The 24,757-nt window shown below is 36.5% G+C and overlaps 1 protein-coding gene and 2 long non-coding RNA genes across 4 annotated transcripts; 2 read left to right on the top strand and 1 right to left on the bottom strand.

Moving 5' to 3' along the window:
- Positions 1 to 1,827: 1,827 nt before the first annotated feature.
- Positions 1,828 to 13,381, top strand: LOC132088137 (uncharacterized). Its single transcript, XR_009421394.1, has 9 exons — positions 1,828 to 1,959; positions 2,109 to 2,372; positions 11,804 to 12,075; positions 12,131 to 12,264; positions 12,346 to 12,429; positions 12,514 to 12,624; positions 12,694 to 12,781; positions 12,850 to 12,964; positions 13,125 to 13,381. It is a non-coding gene; the product is annotated as an uncharacterized LOC132088137 (long non-coding RNA).
- Positions 3,095 to 10,480, bottom strand: LOC130699885 (serine/threonine-protein phosphatase 6 regulatory ankyrin repeat subunit B-like). The gene is made up of 5 exons (XM_059496289.1): positions 10,214 to 10,480; positions 9,644 to 10,149; positions 9,456 to 9,571; positions 9,352 to 9,380; positions 3,095 to 8,025 (listed from the first exon to the last, which is right to left on the bottom strand). Exons 1-5 carry the CDS (start codon positions 10,453 to 10,455, stop codon positions 3,417 to 3,419), a joined length of 5,502 nt encoding a protein of 1,833 aa, XP_059352272.1. The 5' UTR covers positions 10,456 to 10,480; the 3' UTR covers positions 3,095 to 3,416.
- A 43-nt stretch (positions 13,382 to 13,424) lies between the features above and the next one.
- LOC132088138 (uncharacterized) lies at positions 13,425 to 17,171 on the top strand. 2 transcript variants are annotated; one of them, XR_009421396.1, is made up of 4 exons: positions 13,425 to 14,723; positions 14,811 to 14,892; positions 15,080 to 15,384; positions 15,450 to 17,171. It is a non-coding gene; the product is annotated as an uncharacterized LOC132088138 (long non-coding RNA). The 2 variants fall into 2 exon arrangements; XR_009421395.1 differs by having other exon boundaries at positions 14,811 to 15,384.
- The last annotated feature ends 7,586 nt before the right edge of the window (positions 17,172 to 24,757 follow it).

Below are 24,757 nucleotides of genomic sequence, written 5' to 3'. Positions count from 1 at the left end.
GCCATTTTTGAAGAATGGGCCTTCTTGCATTCAATGAAACTCTTGCTTGTTGTTTAGAATAGACGTGCTCACCTTGCCATGACGATCCTCTGTGGATATAAAAACCACCCATCACGAATTTCCCCTTTCAACTCTTCGCTATACCATTCTTTGCAGCCGTTTATATATGGGAAATATGGACATGTGCAGTAGTTTATCCTTTATTATCTGTTTTCCCATTCTTCGTGGGACTTATTTCGAGGTATCAAAACTGTAAAATAGTGCAGACAGGGCAGGTAAATGATAGATTCAAATAATCTACTTGCAATTAAGTTTATCTAATTTCTACATTTATATTGCAGAGATACAGGATGGGCCAGCCAACGGACGTTATATTGCTCTGAGCATTTGTTGGGACGTTACCTGTTTGCAGGAGTGAATGGCTATTGATACACAATTGATTGATGAATCGATGTGTTATCGAAAGGACAAGGCCGCAATGGTGTAGGGAACAAGAGGATACCCGGTGGGCCGTTGGACCTCCCAGCGCCAATTTTTCGTCGTTTCCTATGACGCAACACATTCGATAACAATAACACACGTCCTATACATAACAATTCGAAATCGAACGAGGAAAGGAAATGGCGCTGACGAATTGGCCACCATTGCGAGGTCTATACCAGAAATAAAGAAAGGAAGTCGATGAACGACCATCGTATATCGTTTGATTTGTAACAGTTAGTGAAGGGCCCCTTGCTGCTGTTGGTTTAGGACTTCCGTGTGATATCAAACAGCTTGCAAAGGTCCTCATGGCTATATAAAAAATTTTGTCCAAATTCACTGGGTTCTGTATAGATTTCAAACGGAAAAAGAAGCTTTCATTTCCTTCCGGACACCCACCAAGTGAGCACGAGGACAAGATTACTTCCTGCTGTCTACGTCTACTAATACATTGACATGGGAATTTTACCTCAAAAACCTGCAAAAACTGACAGTCAATGGAATTGGTCGAATATCACAGGATATACTCAAAGTTGAATACTGATTCCGGGAAAATTGTTATTTTTTTCATTAAGTCAACCGTTTTTTAAATAGATCGATTATTTGTGCTGCATGGCAATGAAAACTAGCGCGCCAGTACGTGACAGCACTTTGCATCGCCTTTTTTTAACCCAACTTTTATCGTTTTATTCAAAAACTATGAGTTCCCCGAGAAAACAACCCTCATATTCGTGATGCCCGTTCAATTCTGCATCGAAACCATGTATTTAAAGCGAAATCTAAAATTTTGCCAAAACTGAAAAAGTGAGAAGGCCTTCCCACTTTTGTCAAAATCGGAAAAAATCGAAATCTTTCGGAATGCGAAGAAAATCACACAGTATAACCTAATTTGAACTCTGATTCAGAAAAAGCCATTTGTTTTTGTGTCATGCAAGCCGTTTTTGAAATAATCGTCATTTAAAGATAAAGTCGGGCTTATTTTTTTAGTCGGGCTTATTTTTTTAGACCCAACTTCACCGTTTTTTACGTTTTATTCAAAAACTATGAGTCCCCCGAGAAAACAACTCTCATATTCGTGATGCCCGTTCAATTCTGCATCGAAACCATGTAGCTCTAGTTTTTGAATTAACCGTAAAAAAAGAAAGTCGGGTTTATTTAGTCGGGCTTATTTGAGTCGGGCTTAAAAATTTTTAACAGACTTAACTAGAAACGTGACCGTTAGATGGCGATAGCAGTAAAGCAGAAAAGAAGGCCAATATTTTTTATTTTTATTTTGGGTAAAACGGATTGCCATAGTTCTTGCTTTAGTGTTAGTCTTTAGTATGGTGGTTCTGGTGAGTTTTTGTCCTATGAACATGTACCTTTTCCCTTTGCTTCTTCGTCAGTATGTGAGAGCGTTGTCACCTTTTCTTTTTCTTTGCAATTTGTAGAAGCAGATTGGTTCATTTGTCATACAGCTACTGACTTAAATTTGTTTAGGTAAAAAAACATTTCTGTCGTAAAAACAGTTGCATCTAAGCAATCACCTGCAAATAATTTGTTAGCCTCTAGTATTGAGCTGAATGTTTATAATACGGTTCTTTTTCACTAAGCATTGATTTTAATAAGTTTATTTTGCTTTTGCATAGTTTGTTGCTGAACGTAATGAGTCCTGGTGATGAAACGGGCAAACTTGGTTTTAAAACTTGAAGAGATTGAACCTGGCCAACGGTTTAAAATGTTGGAAACATCACACGAAAAGCTGATTGGCCATCAATGGTTGACTGCTTACACGTCAGCTTACGATGAATAACAAACCAGCTCATTGGTGACCACGTTGCACTACTTCTCAAATGTGTGTGGTGTCTAGCAGATTGCTGTCATTCGACAAAGACTGTGTGGAGCATTTCCAGGTTAGTTTTCCTATTGGGGTTTTACATTTTACAAAGTTTTAGAGCTGTGCTTGCACGTTAGATTGTATGAGGTATCACATTGTCTTTTTTTATTTGTGTTCGTTTTTCTCGGAATTTTACAAACAAATTGTTTAAGTGAAGGCTTATTCAATGGTGACAAAGCACAGATCTATCATCTATAGAGTCCTTTTCATTACCCTCCACAATCAAGCACGTCTAGCAGTTAATACTCACTTGACGCTGGCAACGATTTGCTTTAGTTGATATTTCAAGAGAAAATAAATTAGGCTACTCAAATGGTGTTGTGCGGAATCTGTGGTTTTCAATAAGGGTTTTGCGCAGACAAGTTAGACAGTTTAATGCTTACGTTTGACGATTCCATTTAATTGTACAAAACAAAAATATTTCTATCGTGGTTGCAATGATAGGAGAGGACAAAAACAGCTAGTTATTTCCTTATCAAAGACGTAATTACTAAAAGAAAGGGATCAATTTTTCGTTACGTCTCCTCAAACACGTCCATTCACTTAGGTTATAACTTTCGCCTTAATCAGATTCTAGCTGATGTGATGCGCCTTACTTTGTGAGGTAGTCCATCGACCAGTACCTTATTTTTTTTCGAGTGTTAATTTATTTAACTTACATGCGTTGACATTACAGTTCGAAATAAATACTCTTTGCGATTGATCAATTTATGTAGTTAGCTGTGTTTTGCTGAGAATATCATTTATTGCAACGTAGCGCGTTTTGTGACTTTTCAAACAACCTTGACATCCTTGTAAATGCCATAAATAATATCTCCGAAAATTCACCTCATCAGGTTTTAAAGATTTCGTACAGGTTGCAGTTTGTAAGATTTGTATTGCGCCGACTCAGATCGTATGCATTCCATCCAAAGAAGGGGATGGTTTTTGCGTTTTTGTCAATACCGAGTTCGATCAAGAGTTTAATCGCATCGATTAAGTGTGGGCTTGAACTGTATTTACACAAGCGATGAAGCGCATTCCATCCATAGTTGTCCTTTGCGTCCTTGTCGATGCCGAATTAGATCAAGAGTTTAATCGCATCGTTTAAATGTGGGCTTGAATTATTTTGACACAAAAGATGAAACGCATTCGCTCCATCGTTGGTTTTTGCGTTTTTGTCGAAGCCGAGTTCGATCAAGAGTTTAATCGCATTGATTAAATGTGGGCTTGAATTGTAAGAACACAAATAATGAAGCGCATTCCATCCATCGTTGTTCTTCGCGTCCTTGTCGATGCCGAATTTGATCAAGAGTTTAATCGCATCGTTTAAATGTGGGCTTGAATTGTTTCGACACAAAAGGTGAAACGCATTCGATCCATTGTTGGTTTTTGCGTTTTTGTCGAAGCCGAGTTCGATCAAGAGTTTAATCGCATTGATTAAATGTGGGCTTGAATTGTAAGAACACAAATAATGAAGCGCATTCCATCCATCGTTGTTCTTCGCGTCCTTGTCGATGCCGAATTTGATCAAGAGTTTAATCGCATCGTTTAAATGTGGGCTTGAATTGTTTCGACACAAAAGGTGAAACGCATTCGATCCATTGTTGGTTTTTGCGTTTTTGTCGAAGCCGAGTTCGATCAAGAGTTTAATCGCATTGATTAAATGTGGGCTTGAATTGTAACAACACAAATAATGAAGCGCATTCCCTCCATCGTTGTTCTTCGCGTCCTTGTCGATGCCGAATTTGATCAAGAGTTTAATCGCATCGTTTAAATGTGGGCTTGAATTGTTTCGACACAAAAGGTGAAACGCATTCGATCCATTGTTGGTTTTTGCGTTTTTGTCGAAGCCGAGTTCGATCAAGAGTTTAATCGCATTGATTAAATGTGGGCTTGAATTGTAAGAACACAAATAATGAAGCGCATTCCATCCATCGTTGTTCTTCGCGTCCTTGTCGATGCCGAATTTGATCAAGAGTTTAATCGCATCGTTTAAATGTGGGCTTGAATTATTTTGACACAAAAGATGAAACGCATTCGCTCCATCGTTGGTTTTTGCGTTTTTGTCGAAGCCGAGTTCGATCAAGAGTTTAATCGCATTGATTAAATGTGGGCTTGAATTGTAAGAACACAAATAATGAAGCGCATTCCATCCATCGTTGTTCTTCGCGTCCTTGTCGATGCCGAATTTGATCAAGAGTTTAATCGCATCGTTTAAATGTGGGCTTGAATTGTTTCGACACAAAAGATGAAACGCATTCGATCCATTGTTGGTTTTTGCGTTTTTGTCGAAGCCGAGTTCGATCAAGAGTTTAATCGCATTGATTAAATGTGGGCTTGAATTGTAAGAACACAAATAATGAAGCGCATTCCATCCATCGTTGTTCTTCGCGTCCTTGTCGATGCCGAATTTGATCAAGAGTTTAATCGCATCGTTTAAATGTGGGCTTGAATTGTTTCGACACAAAAGATGAAACGCATTCGATCCATTGTTGGTTTTTGCGTTTTTGTCGAAGCCGAGTTCGATCAAGAGTTTAATCGCATTGATTAAATGTGGGCTTGAATTGTAAGAACACAAATAATGAAGCGCATTCCGTCCATAGTTGTCCTTTGCGTCCTTGTCGATGCCGAATTTGATCAAGAGTTTAATCGCATCGTTTAAATGTGGGCTTGAATTATTTTGACACAAAAGATGAAACGCATTCGCTCCATCGTTGGTTTTTGCGTTTTTGTCGAAGCCGAGTTCGATCAAGAGTTTAATCGCATCGTTTAAATGTGGGCTTGAATTGTTTCGACACAAAAGATGAAACGCATTCGATCCATCGTTGGTTTTTGCGTTTTTGTCGAAGCCGAGTTCGATCAAGAGTTTAATCGCATTGATTAAATGTGGGCTTGAATTGTAAGAACACAAATAATGAAGCGCATTCCATCCATCGTTGTTCTTCGCGTCCTTGTCGATGCCGAATTTGATCAAGAGTTTAATCGCATCGTTTAAATGTGGGCTTGAATTGTTTCGACACAAAAGGTGAAACGCATTCGATCCATTGTTGGTTTTTGCGTTTTTGTCGAAGCCGAGTTCGATCAAGAGTTTAATCGCATTGATTAAATGTGGGCTTGAATTGTAAGAACACAAATAATGAAGCGCATTCCATCCATCGTTGTTCTTCGCGTCCTTGTCGATGCCGAATTTGATCAAGAGTTTAATCGCATCGTTTAAATGTGGGCTTGAATTGTTTCGACACAAAAGATGAAACGCATTCGATCCATTGTTGGTTTTTGCGTTTTTGTCGAAGCCGAGTTCGATCAAGAGTTTAATCGCATTGATTAAATGTGGGCTTGAATTGTAAGAACACAAATAATGAAGCGCATTCCGTCCATAGTTGTCCTTTGCGTCCTTGTCGATGCCGAATTTGATCAAGAGTTTAATCGCATCGTTTAAATGTGGGCTTGAATTATTTTGACACAAAAGATGAAACGCATTCGCTCCATCGTTGGTTTTTGCGTTTTTGTCGAAGCCGAGTTCGATCAAGAGTTTAATCGCATCGTTTAAATGTGGGCTTGAATTATTTTGACACAAAAGATGAAACGCATTCGCTCCATCGTTGGTTTTTGCGTTTTTGTCGAAGCCGAGTTCGATCAAGAGTTTAATCGCATTGATTAAATGTGGGCTTGAATTGTAAGAACACAAATAATGAAGCGCATTCCATCCATCGTTGTTCTTCGCGTCCTTGTCGATGCCGAATTTGATCAAGAGTTTAATCGCATCGTTTAAATGTGGGCTTGAATTGTTTCGACACAAAAGGTGAAACGCATTCGATCCATTGTTGGTTTTTGCGTTTTTGTCGAAGCCGAGTTCGATCAAGAGTTTAATCGCATTGATTAAATGTGGGCTTGAATTGTAACAACACAAATAATGAAGCGCATTCCCTCCATCGTTGTTCTTCGCGTCCTTGTCGATGCCGAATTTGATCAAGAGTTTAATCGCATCGTTTAAATGTGGGCTTGAATTGTTTCGACACAAAAGGTGAAACGCATTCGATCCATTGTTGGTTTTTGCGTTTTTGTCGAAGCCGAGTTCGATCAAGAGTTTAATCGCATTGATTAAATGTGGGCTTGAATTGTAAGAACACAAATAATGAAGCGCATTCCATCCATCGTTGTTCTTCGCGTCCTTGTCGATGCCGAATTTGATCAAGAGTTTAATCGCATCGTTTAAATGTGGGCTTGAATTATTTTGACACAAAAGATGAAACGCATTCGCTCCATCGTTGGTTTTTGCGTTTTTGTCGAAGCCGAGTTCGATCAAGAGTTTAATCGCATTGATTAAATGTGGGCTTGAATTGTAAGAACACAAATAATGAAGCGCATTCCATCCATCGTTGTTCTTCGCGTCCTTGTCGATGCCGAATTTGATCAAGAGTTTAATCGCATCGTTTAAATGTGGGCTTGAATTGTTTCGACACAAAAGATGAAACGCATTCGATCCATTGTTGGTTTTTGCGTTTTTGTCGAAGCCGAGTTCGATCAAGAGTTTAATCGCATTGATTAAATGTGGGCTTGAATTGTAAGAACACAAATAATGAAGCGCATTCCATCCATCGTTGTTCTTCGCGTCCTTGTCGATGCCGAATTTGATCAAGAGTTTAATCGCATCGTTTAAATGTGGGCTTGAATTGTTTCGACACAAAAGGTGAAACGCATTCCATCCATCGTTGTCCCTTGCGTCCTTGTCGATGCCGAGTTCGATCAAGAGTTTAATCGCATCGATGAAATGTGGACTTGAATTGTTTCGACACAAAAGATGAAGTGCATTGGATCCTTCGTTGGTTTTTGCGTTTTTGTCGATGCCGAGTTCGATCAAGAGTTTAATCGCATCGATTAAATCTGGGCTTGAATTGTTAAAACACAAAAGATGAAGCGCATTCGCTCCAAAGTTGGATTTTGCGTTTTTGTCGAAGCCGAGTTCGATCAAGAGTTTAATCGCATCGATTAAATGTGGGCTTGAATTCCATTGACACAAATAATGAAGCGCATTCGCTCCATAGTTGTTTTTTGCGTTTGTGTCGATGCCGAGTTCGATCAAGAGTTTAATCGCATCGATTAAATGTGGGCTTGAATTGTTCAAACACAAAAGATGAAGCGCATTCGCTCCAAAGTTGGATTTTGCGTTTTTGTCGAAGCCGAGTTCGATCAAGAGTTTAATCGCATCGATTAAATCTGGGCTTGAATTGTTACAACACAAAAGATGAAGCGCATTCGCTCCATAGTTGTTTTTTGCGTTTGTGTCGATGCCGAGTTCGATCAAGAGTTTAATCGCATCGATTAAATGTGGGCTTGAATTGTTCAAACACAAAAGATGAAGCGCATTCGCTCCAAAGTTGGATTTTGCGTTTTTGTCGAAGCCGAGTTCGATCAAGAGTTTAATCGCATCGATTAAATCTGGGCTTGAATTGTTACAACACAAAAGATGAAGCGCATTCGCTCCATTGTTGGATTTTGCGTTTTTGTCGAAACCGAGTTCGATCAAGAGTTTAATCGCATTGATTAAATGTGGGCTTGAATTGTAAGAACACAAATAATGAAGCGCATTCCATCCATCGTTGTTCTTCGCGTCCTTGTCGATGCCGAATTTGATCAAGAGTTTAATCGCATCGATTAATTGTGGGCTTGAATTGTTTCGACACAAAAGATGAAGCGCATTCGCGCAATCGTTGGTTTTTGCGTCCTTGTCGATGCCGTTTTCGATCAAGAGTTTAATCGCATCGAGTAAATGTGGGCTTGAATTGTTTTGACACAAAAGATGAAGGGCATTCGATCCATAGTTGTCCTTTGCGTTTTTATCGAAGAGTTCGATCCTGAGATTAATTTCGTTCATTAATTGTGAACTTGAATTGTTAGAACACAAATGATGAAGCGCATTGTATCCCCATTTGTCCTTTGCGTTTTTATCGAAGCCGAGTTCGACCAAGAGTTTAATCGCATCGATTAAATGTGGGCTTGAATTGTGTCGACACAAATCATGAAGCGCATTCCATCCATCGTTGTCCCTTGCGTCCTTGTCGATGCCGAGTTCGATCAAGAGTTTAATCGCATCGATGAAATGTGGACTTGAATTGTTTCGACACAAAAGATGAAGTGCATTGGATCCTTCGTTGGTTTTTGCGTTTTTGTCGATGCCGAGTTCGATCAAGAGTTTAATCGCATCGATTAAATCTGGGCTTGAATTGTTAAAACACAAAAGATGAAGCGCATTCGCTCCAAAGTTGGATTTTGCGTTTTTGTCGAAGCCGAGTTCGATCAAGAGTTTAATCGCATCGATTAAATGTGGGCTTGAATTCCATTGACACAAATAATGAAGCGCATTCGCTCCATAGTTGTTTTTTGCGTTTGTGTCGATGCCGAGTTCGATCAAGAGTTTAATCGCATCGATTAAATGTGGGCTTGAATTGTTCAAACACAAAAGATGAAGCGCATTCGCTCCAAAGTTGGATTTTGCGTTTTTGTCGAAGCCGAGTTCGATCAAGAGTTTAATCGCATCGATTAAATCTGGGCTTGAATTGTTACAACACAAAAGATGAAGCGCATTCGCTCCATTGTTGGATTTTGCGTTTTTGTCGAAACCGAGTTCGATCAAGAGTTTAATCGCATCGATTAAATGTGGACTTGAATTTTTACAACACAAAACATGCAGCGCATTCCATCCATCGTTGTCCTTTGCGTTTATCTCGATGCCGTGTTCGATCAAGAGTCTAATCGCATCGATTAAATCTGGGCTTGAAGCGTTATAACACAAAAGATTAAGCGCATTCTCTCCATCGTTGGCTTTTGCGTTTTTGTCGATGCCGAGTTCGATCAAGAGTTTAATCGCATCGATTAAATGTGGACTTGAATTGTTCAGACACAAAAGATGAAGCGCATCCAATCCATCGTCATCCTTTGCGTTTAAGTCGACACCGAGTTGCATTAAAGATTCGATGTTATTCCTATAATCTGTTGTGGGACATGTAGACAGCTGATGAAGCTGTTTTTCCTTTTCGCTCAGCTAAATGGAAAACCTTTGTTAGAAAACTAAAATTTCACTGACGAAGAAGGTGTTAAACTTGTGTGAATTGCTTACTTTGATATTTATGGATTCAAGCTGATTAACAACTTCTTCAGATGTAATTCTAGTATCAGGTGTGTTGTTCAGCATTTGTTCTATTAAGTTACGTGCTAAATGTTTCTGGTGAATTTCTATTTTTCAAAAGATTTAGACATTTAACTATTATGGTTATGTTATATGATCTGCCTCAAAAGGTAACTTACTACTCATATTGGCTAAATTGTTCTGCTTCATGTTCAACACAATATCATATTGATTTTCACCGTAGATATGTCTTCCTTTCAAGAGGATATAACCGAATAAGAGGCCCTCTGCGTAAACGTCGCTTTGATAGGAGCCTTTAGTTTTTTCAATGCGTAGGTCTCTGCCCACAATTTCCATCTCTTCTGGAGAGAACCAAAGTAGAGTCCCTCTGATTCCACTCATTGTGAATGTTCCTTGGTCACTCACTTTTCGTGACAATCCAAAATCAGCCCACTTGATCGTTATGTCTTTACCTTGTTTAGCATGTTTCACAGAAATGAGAATGTTTTCCGGTTTAATGTCCCGATGGATTAGTTTCTTCGAATGAATGTATTTGAGACCAGTTGCTAATTGGGAGAAAACCTCGAAATTATTTGGTAATGCAGGTCCTTTATATTTCCGAGGATTGTCCTCTTTTAGGAACACCTGATCCAATGATGCGTCGCATAATTCCAAAGCAAAGTAACTGAATCGCAAAAATCATATGGAAATTTTCTTTTTAATTCAAAGTTATCACACAATAATCTTACTTGAAGTTGATATCGCTTGCGGAGTGGGCAAATTTAACTATATTGGGATGATGTAACTGCTGCAGAATCTTTAACTCGTTGTTAACTGCTTGATCTTTGCCATTGATCTTCAGAATTCTTTTCACTGCTACACTTTGACCTTTATATCTACCACGAAACACTGAGCTGAAGCCACCACTACCCAAAAAATCATCGCTATCGAATTGGATGCCGTCTACATTTACGGCAGTAGTTGATGACATTTTAGACTTAATTGTACCCGAAAGTAGCGAGTCGAGAACTTTTACGAGCTCTATTGGAAAATACCGTTTAACACTGAACAACTCTCACTTGCATCCCGAAATCGCTTTGAGTTTATCAGTCAGTTTATCTGTCTGTAAAGCAAAAAATATAACTGACGAGTCCAATGTAGATAATGATGTGTTATCGCGTCATCTACCTGTTGATCCCTGTGAAATGTCAGCAAGGCTTTTTCATTTGCTCCTTAAAATTACGCATCAAATCATTTTTATGAGACTTTTTTCTCGTTGACGAAAGCTTGTCAAATGATCTGTATCCAATTAATAATCCGTTCAGTGTATCTCAATCGTTTCTTTTAACGCTTTCTGCGTGTAAAGCATTTTATCCTAGTTTGACTAATTGCCCTCTGCACTGTTCACTTTCGACACGTATACCTTATCGCATGATTTTCTCGTTATCTTTCCTGAAGCTTCCCCCCTTCCTTTCTTTTCATCTAAATATGCTGTGAATATCGTCTGCTTTATTTCTATAATGCACATGGGATATTTATTAAATTATATTTGTTGGCGCTGTTTAGCTGAAGCAAACAAAGTCGACGTTGCCTCGAGATAGGACGCGTTGGTTCAATAATTTTAATGTACGTTATGCAATTGTTATTGACAAGTTGTTTACCTCAACTCAAGTTCAGCCAGATAATAGCATTTCTGTTTGGTTTCGACTTGTTTCCCGTACATACGTTTGTTTTGTTTCAAGATAAGCTTGGGCTTATCAGTCAGTTGTTATTCTCTTGGTAGGGTTGCTCCCTGTGTGTTGCACCATAACTTGAGCCATAATTACATTTCAAATAAATGTAATTTGGGTTATTTCTTCAAGTTAGCAAGCAAGGAAAAGACGAACAAATTCCCACAGTCATTTCCTTCGTTTGTTACAGCAATAGCTGAAGTGGCGAGAAAATGAATATGTTTCCCGAAATCAGCGTTATATTTAGAATATAACGTATTATTTTCATCAAGTTCCAAGCGACAATTGTTTTGTGCATATTTGAAGCAATAATTAGGGAAATCCCCTTCCAAAATTGTTGACTTTTTGTCTTTCTTAGATGATCAATAAATAGGGATAGCTATACACGACTTAGATTCAAAGCTAACATAAAATTTATGTTTCATGGCATAGAAGAACCAAGTTAAAGATTCTAATGCACTAAAAGACAGTTGAACTCGGTGTACGGAAACCAATTGCATGCGATAAATTGTTTACGAAAGTGCAATCATTTTTTTGGCTGATCATCGGAAGGTTTTTTTTTAAATAATGTGGTTTCATTGAATCCGCCATCTTCTAAAATGACAACAGAGCTATCGGTGTGACCCAGGAACTGAGCCTTGCCACCGCCCCGGTGTAGAAAATGTCCCCGTCATCCCGTGAATGGCCCATTCCAGGCATGGGGCAGAGTGGTGAGCCCCGGATCACAGCCTATCAGTTGTTTAGACCCGACTACTGCTTTCGTTTCGCATTACGGCTGATTTGGAAAAGTATGGCAACAAAGCATGAGGCATTTTCTGGCGCTTAACTGACAAGAAAGAAAAAGGCTTTCTTCATTTGGGCGCAAAATTTTTAGGCAAGAGGTAAAAAAAAAATATCTAGTTCCTTAACATAGTAAACGAATAACTTAACTCGCAGATTCCTACAAATAATTTCCGTTCATTGGCCTGTTTGAGAAATGCTGTTTGTTTCCATCTCTTGTCAGACAAAAATGAAGCATGGCATTCAAAAGGGCAGTTTTCTTCTCTGAGCTAACATCCAGCATAAACAAGGTGAGCTTTAAAATGTAGATTCGTCCGTCCGCCGTAGCCTTCCTAATGAAAGTGTTTTTTGCCATGCCTGAAATAATGAAGGAATAAAGGTATCTAATCAGACCTCATCTCGCTCAGTGACATGGACGATGAACAATACATTGTTGGGAAAATTCTTCATCTGAGGTTAGTTTGGAAATTTATCTAAATTTCATATGTTAATATACATTTACCGTCTTGTGATTATTACCGAACCTGAAATATCATTAGGAGAAGGATGCTGAAGTTTGGTATTTGCTGACAAGGATTGGGGTTTCAAACAATGGCAATACTTGGGAGCCAAAGAAAATCTTGATTGTAATAATTTCATTGGAATATTAAGTAGAATCACTTTTTCTGTAATGGTATTGATAAGACTGTTGATAACTAATAATTTCTATTTACATTCAGGAATAGCAGGTCAGTAATGTGATATAATGTACAAGTTTTTGGATGACCACCAGCAATAATAAAATCTAGCAGACACAATGAACATACAGTATGGTACTATAAATGTTTTAAATAATCAGTGGTACTTAACAATTTTCAATTCCTCGTTTGATGCAGTTTGAAAGGCAGCCAGAGTATACACTTCAGCACCTACTCACACACGGATTGGAAAACAGTCATTCATGTTGCGAGCATCTGACGCGCGAAATATTGGATATTTGAGGCAGCCATGGTAAAGTAATATTTGAGTGTATATCGCCAAGAAAATATTAACATTTACCACCATCAGAAACTTTAATTTGAGAACACCTAATATGTGACATTCCTTTTCAAATTACAAAATGAATGGTATGTGATCAAGAAGAAATAACCAAAAGTAATTTTTCATGCAGAAGCCTTGTATTTTTTCTTCTAAAAATTTGGAGAACATCACAAATTACGAACAAGACATTGTTGTCTTTGCCCTCGTTCGCTCATCTCCATGGCAGATGGTCATTAAGAAGGATTATAAGTATGTGGTAATATCATTCTTCCACATTCCACTATTGCATTATTATTTTCTATTATTTTCGTCTCATACCATTAACGAGTATTAGATTGTAAACAATTCATTTAAATTCAACAATTAATTTTCTTTCATGTTTTCAGCTCTCCCATAGAACGTGACGTAACTTCTGTTACATTTACGTGGGACCTAGAACGCAGACACTTTACCGGTATAAGTATAAAGAAATTATGTTAATAATGTATAATAACACAATTTATGAATCACGTTTTCTACTCAAGGTAATGAACATACAATGTAAATACTTCAACTAATTATAACTTCTATTCAAGAGAAAATAATATACCTGATGTGCGACCATGATGTAGTTGTAGCAGCACAGTTACACAGGACGATCCTTGTCCGAATGTGAAGTTTCAGCGTTGGCTACCTCCTTAAATACTCGCAGACACGTGCCACGTCATTGCTTTCCCGAAAGAAAAAGGTAGGGTAGGGGAACCTAAGTCTGAAGGTCGACAGGTCAAATTTTTATTTCCAGATAAGCAAGAGGTTGTGGCCATTCCCCCTCGATTGACCTAATGTGTTTCCAAGGGCCTAAAACAGTTGAATAACCTCGGGCAATTCACAAAAAGAAGAAAAGGAAGACAAATAAAAAGGAAGTGGCTCAGTACTTCGTTTACCACCACGCCATGAACAAGTGTAGATTTCTTGCCTGCAATCCCGGTGTAGTGATTCACAGAACTTTCGCACGTGCACTTGGTTCTCGTCCCCAATCTGTTTTGGTTTCGTAACTAGTAGATTCATTAATTACGCACTAACAACGCATCAGTATCTGGTTTAGTCTCTGCACTGGTTTTGTTCAGTTGTTGAATTGTGTTAAGTTGGGTAGTACGATAAGTTTAGATGCAATAGATATACCTAGATTGTGGTAAGGATAAGTCAATCTAAGATTAAGTTAAGACTAGCGCTACTTTAAGTAAGGTGTATTGCATCTCACTCGTTCTGGTTGCACAGCACTACCTCGGCCATTTTCCTTAATTTACCTGTAGTGTTCGTTCGCGAAACATTTCCAAGCAATTCCATGTTATTACCTGTTCACACATCTTGCCAATGCCCCACAAATCCCAACATCCTCCCTATTGATACATAACGAATCTATTTTTTGTTTTCAGGAACTTGTAATTAAATTTGATTGTAATTATTGCATGTTAATTCAAATTATTTAAGCGTATTTTTTTCTGTTTTGTTCGCTCATTCAGGAGTGGGGTGAATATGTTGGACGTCGCAGATCGCCAACGAAACAACTAGAACAGCGCCAAGAATTTGCAAAGTAAGGTATTTACCTTAACAATTTTTGTGAACACGTTTTTTTTTAATATATTGAGGGAGACTATACCACTGAAGACGGGTGAGTGACTAGGATCGTTGCTGTGACATCAGATTTATTGCTAAAATCTACACCAGGATTATTGCTAAGGTTTGCAAGGTATCAACCTTTTAAGATTTAATGCAATTTAATAATTTTAGGTTTATGCATATTTTAATCGAATTTTTTTCTTTTTTTTGTATACAGAAGAGGTAATAGCACCATTGAGGAAGATTGTTGGAAATTGAGGCTTGTATCTGGAGTTACCAAAAATGGACATTGGTCTTGGGTATTAATTCTAAAATTTTACATTGTTGGGCTGTCATTTGTGTTTTTTAAATGTATGTCGGTGGTCTTGCGATACTACCGAGGAGGGTGATTGGGAAATTAGGGTTATTACCAAGCGTTTTACGGTATTGACCTTAAAATTTCAAGTATTGAATGCTGTGTTTGCTGTTTCTATCTTATGTGTCTAGAAAGCAAAAGAGGGGAGATGTTGCACATTGAAGATCATCTAGTCCCGAGATGGAAGCCCACTAGGAGGGTTGAATAATGGACGATGAAATGGATAAGTATTGCCAAAACATCATTTGTTTACTTTTTTTTACAATGTTATTTCATCGTTAGTTTCCAGAAAAATGACGAAGGAATGTAAGGTACCAACCTAAGAAATTCATGGTAAAACGTGTTTTTTTTTGTTTTGTTTGTGTTTTTTTAGAAGGGGTAATAGCAACACAAAGGAGCATTGGACAATGACGTGTACCGTTGGGCTGATCGCCAAGTATTCTTATGTATTAGACATGTAATTTCAAATATTTAATCTTATTTTTTGTTTGTTTGTTTTAGAATGTTATAGAGGAGATTTGAGACTGGAGTCAACTAGCTGTGTGAAAAAATTGGTCGATGATTCAGTTAAGTATTGCTAAATTGTCATTTATTTCATGTTTAAACTGTTATCTGTATGTTTTGTCTGGTATCCTGCAATTGCTTTTTCCCCACTAATATGTTCTGGCTATTGGGTTATGGTTTCACCTTGCACCGGCACGCACTTTAACTACACGTTTGCCCCGTGGTTCTTTTACTGCTTTAGTTAAATTGTATGCATCGGGTAGGGATGGTTGTATTTAGATTATGTAGTACAGCTAACATTGGTATAACGGTTGATAATGGGTTGGTGTATTTTAATTAACACTAATTTTTTTCACAGGATGAATTGGTTTGATTTTTTCTGTTTTGTTTTGAATGTGGACATTTCTGGAAAATGGAATGGCATAATTTACCCGGTCGATCGGTTCAACCCGTTTTAATAAGCCGATGAAATTTGATGGTGCCAAAACACGTCACATTCTGCAGATATTACATATTTAATAACAAATTCAAGTGTTATCTTACCGACTATTATTTTACAGGCTAGGCTTGAAGACAAGATTGAGCAATATAAACAGGCTGTAAATCTGGATTACCATGCGGGGGTATGTGTGCTGCAGCATCAATTGTTTCTCCCATTTAACTTTTATTGAGTTTTTACCTCAGTTTTTTCTGAGTGTATAAAGTTAAGCAAATCAAGGATACCGTTACATATTTCAAATTTCATGTTAACGATTCTTTATTTGGCATTAATTCACGTTTGATTGTTTTAGAATATACTGAAGACTGTAAGTGAACGGGAAGATATGGCAGAATAATCTACACTGTAGATTATCACTTGACATGTCGGTGTAGTGATTCAGAGAACATGTATATATGCAAGTTCATGTAGTTTTCGTATACAACCTAGATATGTTCGTTTTTTTCTTACAAACTGACTAGAATAACAAATTTGTTAAATGAACTGGTGATATGTATGTAGGAAAGTCAGACCTATTGTCATAAATTAAAAATTTTAAGACGTAGCGAAAAAAGATATAAGAAAAAGATTATTAGGAATAGTAGATTATAAAATATTTCTTTCCGATTGGGTTTCATTTAATACGTTACCGCACGGAAAAGAAATAATATCGCCTAATAATATAAATAATCTATGTAAAATATCAAGCACTTCTAATGATTAGGGTGGAAGGTATTAATGGAGATGGAATATTGGATGGTAATATTGATATTTGATTAAAAAATCGGTGACGGTTGTTGTACATATGTTGTGGTATAATAACAATTATTGAGTCAAAAGTCGGTAGGTAAAAAAAGATTTATATTATTTAAATTATAAATAAAATAAAATTAGTAAATTAAAAAACGCGCAATAAATTATGAAGAATAAAAAAATGGAACACTGTTTAACATATTTGCACACTCCTCTGTTAAGCAAACAAGTATAAATGATATGTTTTACAAATTCATTCAAATTCAACCTTGGTTGTAGAAGTGACGCGAATCTATAGCATCGCTTGTAGTAGGGCTTTACGTCGTAAAACTCTGTCATACTGTATTGGTCTAATATCAGTAAACAGATTGAGCTTATCTTGCTACAAATAAGACTTTGTCTTGCATCCACACTGTCTTGAGCAAAAGATGAATTATTATTTTGCTTTGTTGTTTTGTTCTTCGCTTAATTTTTTTAATGTTAATTTGTTCTGGTGTCTACCTTGTGCTCGCGTTTGATGAGCGAAGGAATTGTATGTATTAATTTAATTTGTGATTTAACATTGTGTAGATTAGAAGAAGCGAATTATATTTATTTGTTTAACTTTCTTTATTTTCTGTAACTGGAACAATCATTTCACATTAACACATTTTATTACAACTCATACACATACACACATATAATTGACATTATACACAACACATACCTATACTTTTACAACTAATCAATTCAGCAACTATGTGGTATCGAACCCTCAACTTCGGCGTAGCTTGCCGATGCTCAACTATTGAGCTATAGTCACTTACGATTTCAATGTTTTATACCTTGAGTCAACGCACGAACATATTATCTAGTTAATATTTAAATCTTAATATACTATTGGTCAGTCTGACCAGCATTTGTAAATGTATCATGGCATATCTGTAGATGGTCCGGCTCCGATGACAGAAGCCAGAGGTTCAAATCCAGTAAGGGGTAAAATAATCAAAAATAAGAATTGAAAGTAATTAATTAAAATTTCTGTCACTTTCACTCAAAATTTTTGAAAATATGTAAAGGATGACGATTCGCTATACCATTGGTTAGTCTGACCATACAATCCACAAGTGCTATAGCTTATGTGTAGAAAGTCCGCTACGGTAACAGAAGACTGAGTTTCGAATCATACGCACTGCTAATGCTATCGGCAAACGTATACTAAATACTTTTAAGTGTATTATATTGTATTTATTGGATATGTGTAATAGGAAGTCCAAAGAATACTTTAAAAAATGATAGTCGGTGGAATGTAACTCATGGCTCAATGGTTGAGCATTGGCTTCGTAAGTCAAATGAATAGGGATCGATCCCCAAAAGAGTTCAATTATAAAATAAAAGATTCATATGAATAAAATATACAACATAGTATATTCAAAGTTTCCTAAAAATGCAACTGCTGCAACAATCCCAAATGTAGAAACCATCATAATGTTCGGAATTCTATCAAATATTGCGATATATATGCAGCATTCTAAATGCAAAGACTGTTAAAAATTTTCCTTTCTGCACAGCGAACTTAGCTGAATTGCGTGGGTTCAAATCCCATATAACTATGTCGATGCTCTACCATTGAGATACTTGTGACACTTCAGGAAAGTTTAAGTCTTTACCACTTACATAACGTAACAGTGCGCGCAAGTCAATAAAAAACCTGAACCCATTGGGGGGATATAGGGGGGCAGATGCCAGAAACGCAAAGCGTCCGCTTCCCAACACGAAGGTTCCTGGTTCGATTCCCAGATCAGGCTTCCGATTCCACAGGCCTCCTACCTTCCCAGGTGTCACGATTCCACGAGGCCAGTCGAGTTGGGTAACTTCGTGCGAAGCACGCGAACGGATATTTTACAAAAAGTTCATCTCGAAAATTTAAAAAATTTCAATAAATATGATATGTTTCTGTTTATTGAGTACATAGAAATTTTTATAGTTTACAACGGGTTTTAACCGTAGTATAGTAAATATAATGTTCCTCTTTATTGAGAATATAGAAATTTACAACGGATTTTAACCGTAGCCATTATCCGCTTTCTAGAGATGATTATTAATGAATGTTAGAGATAATAGATGAATTTTATTAATTTCATTTAATATCATGGCTTCTACTTTTGCGATTGTTTCATAGCAATTGTAATCTTAGAAACCTCTCTTATTGTATAATTTGCTCATTTGAATCGTTTATTTTATGGTTGAACTCTTTTGGGGATCGATCCCCAATCATTTGACTTACGAAGCCAATGCTCTACCATTGAGCCATGAGTTACATTCTGCCGACAACAATTTTTGGAAGTCATTTTTAGACAACCTATTACACATTTTCAATATATACAATTTAATAAACATAAATATATGTATTGCATGCATGCAGATTATTATAACATTCCATAAGATTTGAAACCAAGTCTTCTGATACCGTAGCCGGGTTCTCTACACACAAGCTGTAACACTTGTGAATTGTATGATCAGACCAACCAATGGTATAGCGAAACGTCATCTTTTACACATTTTCAAACATTTGAGTGGCAGTAAAATTCTAAAAGTTTTTATTTTCAGTTTCAATCCTCATTTGATAATTTTACCCTTCCCTGGATTTGAACCTCTGTCTTCCGACACCGTAGCCGTACCCTCTACATTTACGCCATATTATATTTGCAATAGCTGGTCAGACTGACCAATAGTATAGCAAGATTAAAATATTAACTATACAATATGTTCGTGCGTTGACTCAAGGTATAAAACATTGAAATCGTAAGTGACTGTAGCTCAATGGTTGAGCATCGGAAAGGTACACCGAAGATTAAGGATACACCGAAAATTAGGGTTCGATACCCCATAGTTACTAAAAATTGCATTGGTGTTAAAGTGTATATATGTGTTGTGTGTAGTGAGTAAATTATATGTGTGTTTGAATTATAATAAAATGTGTAAGTGTCAAATGGTTGTGTCAATGTTTCTCAGGTATTGAAAATACAGGAATTAAATATAAATCGGTTCTTCTAATCTACACGGTGTTAAAACACAATAAAAACGCCATTATAAAATACATCCTCGCTCTTCAAACGTAAGAACAGCGTTGCCATCAGTAACATATAAAATATATACTAAAAATTTAACGAGGAAAATATCACTAAGTGAAAAACTAAAACGAAGAGAAAACAAAGTTTTGAATGAAATTCAGTTGTTAAAGTTCACAAAGGAATGGTTAATGGCAGATATTTTTTGCAAGATAAGTTTAATTTGTTTACTGATATTAAAACATGACTGTTAGAGTTGTGCAATGAAAAATCTTACTACAAGCTTTCCACAAATTCATGTCACTTTTACAACCAGATTAGATTAGACCCCTTTTTTTAAATACTGGTTAGTGGTTTTATACCATTTACATAATTGGTGAATTACATACAGATTTTTAAGTCTATTATATTGACAACCTGCTCATTTGTGCCAAATTTAAGGCTAATATATACTTATTTATACAGTTTTTTAATGACAGCTTGTACATTTTACTAATCAGAAGTAAAATATCTTAACCATCACCAGATTTATCTACTATATGCTAATATCATCATAGTATAATAAATTTCCCATATTTATTTCATTATTTTCTTTTTTACCTCTTTCAAGCATCAGCAAAAAATCCATTGCATACTTGAAACATACTTCATTGTCTATCTTATAATTCAACTTGAATTATCTTTCTCAGCTATTGGTTTTAGTTTTCCTCACTATTGGTTTTAGTTTCGCTTTTCTTCACTTACCATTTCTTCGAATCCATAGTACAATATTCATTCCTACACATTCCAATGCAGTTCATTGGATAACCTTGTTATTTTGATTAATCTGTAAAAGAAGCATCACATTAATACATACTATTTCCAAATATTTTTAGAAATAAATATACGTATCCTATAACTTATGCCTTTCCGCGAAGCTGAATTCCAAATTCAATGCAATCTAATTTGCATTGTTCAGCCAAGTTTACGATGATTAATGCCTCTCAATTGTGTTATCAGATATAACAATCCTCAAACTACATTCAGAATTGCTACATAGCCACCTGAAACAAGTAGAAAAAATATAACAGGACCATTTACCAACACAAATGTACTATAAAGCCTGCCATATAATATAAATACCTACAATTCCTCAGCCACTTAAACCACAAACATCAGGTTGCTACCCTATGGCTAAAACCCTGAAAGTTATCAACACGAATAAATATCTTTAAATAATGCTATATCCTTTTAAACCTAGAAATCAATACCTGCTTAAATTGGCACTGATGAGCCATAATTGAGGTAACACCCAACCTATTTATATGTATAAAAACAAAGGTTTAAAAAATCAAATCAATAATTTTCTTACAGAGTAAGTTCTTCTCCACACCAAATTGAAATGAAATTCTTCTGTTCCCTCGACTAAATTGTCAAGGTGGACAACCATCCATTGAACGCCACAAGGCTGAAGGGTTTGGTCATGATATACAACAAGCCAGTTTCGAAACTGATCTGTGCAATTGTTCTGAGATGCACCTTGCTGAAATGATATCTACCTGTAAGCAAAGCATAAGATCAAGCAAGATACAAAAAGATACAGAAATTCAACTCACAGGTCTAGTCTGTTTTTCAAAATCAAGGAGAATTTCTATAACTTCGTTTAAATTCTATTCTGTGGTGAAACTTTCTGGTTGGAGTGATGTCGTCGCCATAATGAACTATAATCCCCCGCTATCGCTACCCGTCCTCAAGATTTTAAAATTATTAAATCTGATTAAATACCAAATATAACTTCGCCAATATGAAATTATCAAATATTCATCGGTATTTCTGGTTTTCTTACAAACTGTCTGCTCATAGAAGACTAAACTTCATATGCACTTTTGCAGACATTTGATACAGCGTTGCAAAACATCGAATTGGTCAAAGAAGGACTTGTCAACTTCACAGCCCCGCTTCGATCGGGTCGGGTTTTGTTGAGCGGGTTGTTTATATGGTTGGGTGGTGACATGGTGGGGTAATAACCATAGTGTGATACCGACTAAAGAAGGACTATGTAAATTAAATACAAACAACCCTAACCGGTGCATTACAGCTAACAAAAGCAGTAAAAGAACCACAGTGCAAAGGCGTAGTGAATTTACGTGCTCATTAAAGTTAAAACCATATCCCACAGTACTTCAATGGAAAATAGTGGTAGGGAAAAGGAATGACAGGGAGCCTGATTGAACACACAAATAATAGTTTGAAATGTATTATGATCATAGTATTATGATTTAGCAATACTCACCCATTTTATCTGCTATTCCCCCCCCCCCCCCTTCTTGTGGGCTTGAAGTACTGGACAGAACATCTACAATGCCAGGTATCTCTCCTCTGTAGCCGATTAAATACATAAAAAAAAACACATGATTAAACAATGGAAATTTTAAGGTTAATACCCTGTAATGGTTGGCGATAATCCTGATTGTCCATTGATTTTCCTCGGTTATGTCATGAGCCCACTTATATGCAATACAAAAAAAAACACATACATAAATGAAATCAATTAACACTTAAAAATTTTAAAGTTAATACACTAAACCTGATGACAATTTCTGGTGCCTCCTGAACATTCTGGTAAGTAACCTTCACTTAATTCCTCTCGTTGTCCAGTGGTCCTCTTCGGTAGTGTAGTGGATATCCCCTATATAAATTGAAAAAAAAAAAAAAAAAAAAACAGATACAAATAACATATATAGATTTTGAATATGAATAACTTGACATCGTTGACGATAATTCCGAAATAACCATCAACGATCCTCGGAATACAGCAATCTCCCTCATTTGTGCTGTCAGCCTTTTTAAATACACACAAAAACACACGGTTATATACTAAAACTTAAAAGATTATTACTTTTCAGGCCTTGGCGATTATTTTGGTGGCACACACACGTTGTTCACTGTTCCCCTCTGTCGTGGATCCATCTATATGTATATCAAGGAAACATCAATTCATAGACAAGACCCTCCTAAAACGACAAAAAGCTAACATGTTTAGGCATTTAAAAGTTTGAGGTAAACACCTGACAAATGCTTGGCAATGATCTTGATGACTGGCGTCGACCCTCGTTGTCCAGGGTTACTTCTTCGTTAATATCGTTGACCACCTACATACATAAAAACGAAAACATCAATTAATACTTGAAATTTTTTAAATTAATAACTTGCAGACCTTGGCAATAAATATGATTGTTAAGGTAATACTTGACAATCTTTGGCAACTTCACCAGCAATCTTCGAGGTCCAGTAATCCTCCTTGGTGATGTTGCTAGCCCTCCTATACATAGAGTAATACATAGAACATGGTAAGACACTTCAAATGTTTTAAATACCTTGCAATTTTGGGCTAGGATCTTGGCAGTGAACCTCACTGTTCACCAGTCCTCTTCAGTAATATAGCCCACCTAGGTATACACCATTAATTTAAAAAATCACACACGGTACACAATTGAATAAAACAGTGAAGAAAATGGCTGAGATAATGTTGTGCTAACGTAACGAATTGAGGTGGACTACACTTACGCCTAACTTACACTGGCCTAACTCTTAAATTAGCTTTAGACCTACTTATCCTTAACTTAATCTATGTTTCTCTATTTAATCGAGACTTAACGTACTACCCAACTAAACAAAACCAGTGCAGATGCTACACCATGTGCTGATGCAGTGCGCAATTGATGAATCTACAATTTGCGAAAGCTAAAAGCACGTGCGAAAATTCTAAGAATAATTAGACGTGGATTGCAAGAAAAAAATCTACACTTGTGCACCGCGTGCAGGTGTAGGAGCTACTGATCTTCTAGATTCTTTTTTTCTTCCTCTCCCCCCTCCTTTTTTGTGAATGCCCGAGGTTCTTCATTTGTTTCAGGCCATTGGAAACAAAATTAAAAAATCAAAGTAACGTAGGGTCAATCGATGGGGAATGGCTATAACCTCGGGCTCACCTGGAAATAAAAATTTGCCCTTCAACCTATCGACCTTCAGAATTAGGTCAGGTAAGTTGAATTAATGCTAACATGCTTCGTTGTCTTCTATAATTGTATAAAGTAAGAAGATATCAACTTTGATTAAGTTAGCTGTAAATCTATGTTAGCAAACTAATTAAGAATAATTCAAACTGTTACCACTATTGTTTAAATGACAATTCTTCAGTCCTTTTGCGAGTAGGTGCTAAAGTGTTTACTTTGGCTGCCTTTCAAACTGCACAAGATGAGGAATTTAAAATTAAGTATCACTAATTATTAAAAAAATTTATAGTACCATATTGTATGTTCACTGTGTCTGCTTAATTTTATTATTGCTAGTGCTCATCCTGCAATCCTATGGTTTACAATTCTCCAACTGTTGTTATACATGATCAGTCTGTATTAAGATAATGTTATTATAATAAAAATCCTTTTTATTCAATAGAAAAGGTAAATGTTAAACAAAACATACATTTACCCAGGAATAAATATTTGTATCCAAGACCGGTCAGATGTCCTGCCACTACAATTCCATTGAAAGGCTACCACCGAGCGAGCAAATGTGTTTGTAACTCTGGTCACCAACAACACAAACAATAAAACTAGATAAATAAATTATAAATATAATAATAATAAGTTATACAGAAAAATAATTTAACTACAATTACCCAAAAATTATTTTAGACAATGTCTGTGTTCACAAACAGATGTCCAATCAGTTAACAACATTGCAATATTTCCTGTTAATTACTTATTAAATGCGCAATATTTCCTGTCAAATTCAAGATTGATAATAATAATAATGGAAAGGGCTCAACCTACATTTCAATCAAATCCTGTTGGAACATTGGGCATCTATAATAACATGAAGAAAACTATAGATCTTGATGTTCATTGTTTCTAGTTAAGAATGAAAGATTAACTAAGAGATGAAATTTAAAACAGACCTGTGTTTCCGAAGTAATGTTATGCTAAGCCATATTATTCTAAGCACTGAAAACAATGATTGTTGAAACACTGCCGCGACAATGTGTT

The sequence above is a fragment of the Daphnia carinata genome, chromosome 7 (genome assembly GCF_022539665.2).
Source record: "Daphnia carinata strain CSIRO-1 chromosome 7, CSIRO_AGI_Dcar_HiC_V3, whole genome shotgun sequence".
Classification (NCBI taxonomy): domain Eukaryota; kingdom Metazoa; phylum Arthropoda; class Branchiopoda; order Diplostraca; family Daphniidae; genus Daphnia; species Daphnia carinata.
The sequence above is the reverse complement of the archived record's forward strand: the minus strand, read 5'-3'. Positions and strand labels throughout refer to the sequence as shown.

What these genes read in the sequence shown, in the direction of transcription:
- LOC130699885 (XM_059496289.1), bottom strand. Translation starts at nt 10,455, where the DNA reads ATGTCATCAACTACTGCCGTAAATGTAGACGGCATCCAATTCGATAGC. An exon ending in GCAAGCGATATCAACTTCAA is followed by an intron (nt 10,150 to 10,213) that starts GTAAGATTATTG and finishes TTTGCGATTCAG; the next exon opens with TTACTTTGCTTTGGAATTAT. An exon ending in AAGGAAAAACAGCTTCATCA is followed by an intron (nt 8,026 to 9,351) that starts GCTGTCTACATG and finishes TGCGCTTCATCT; the next exon opens with TTTGTGTCGAAACAATTCAA.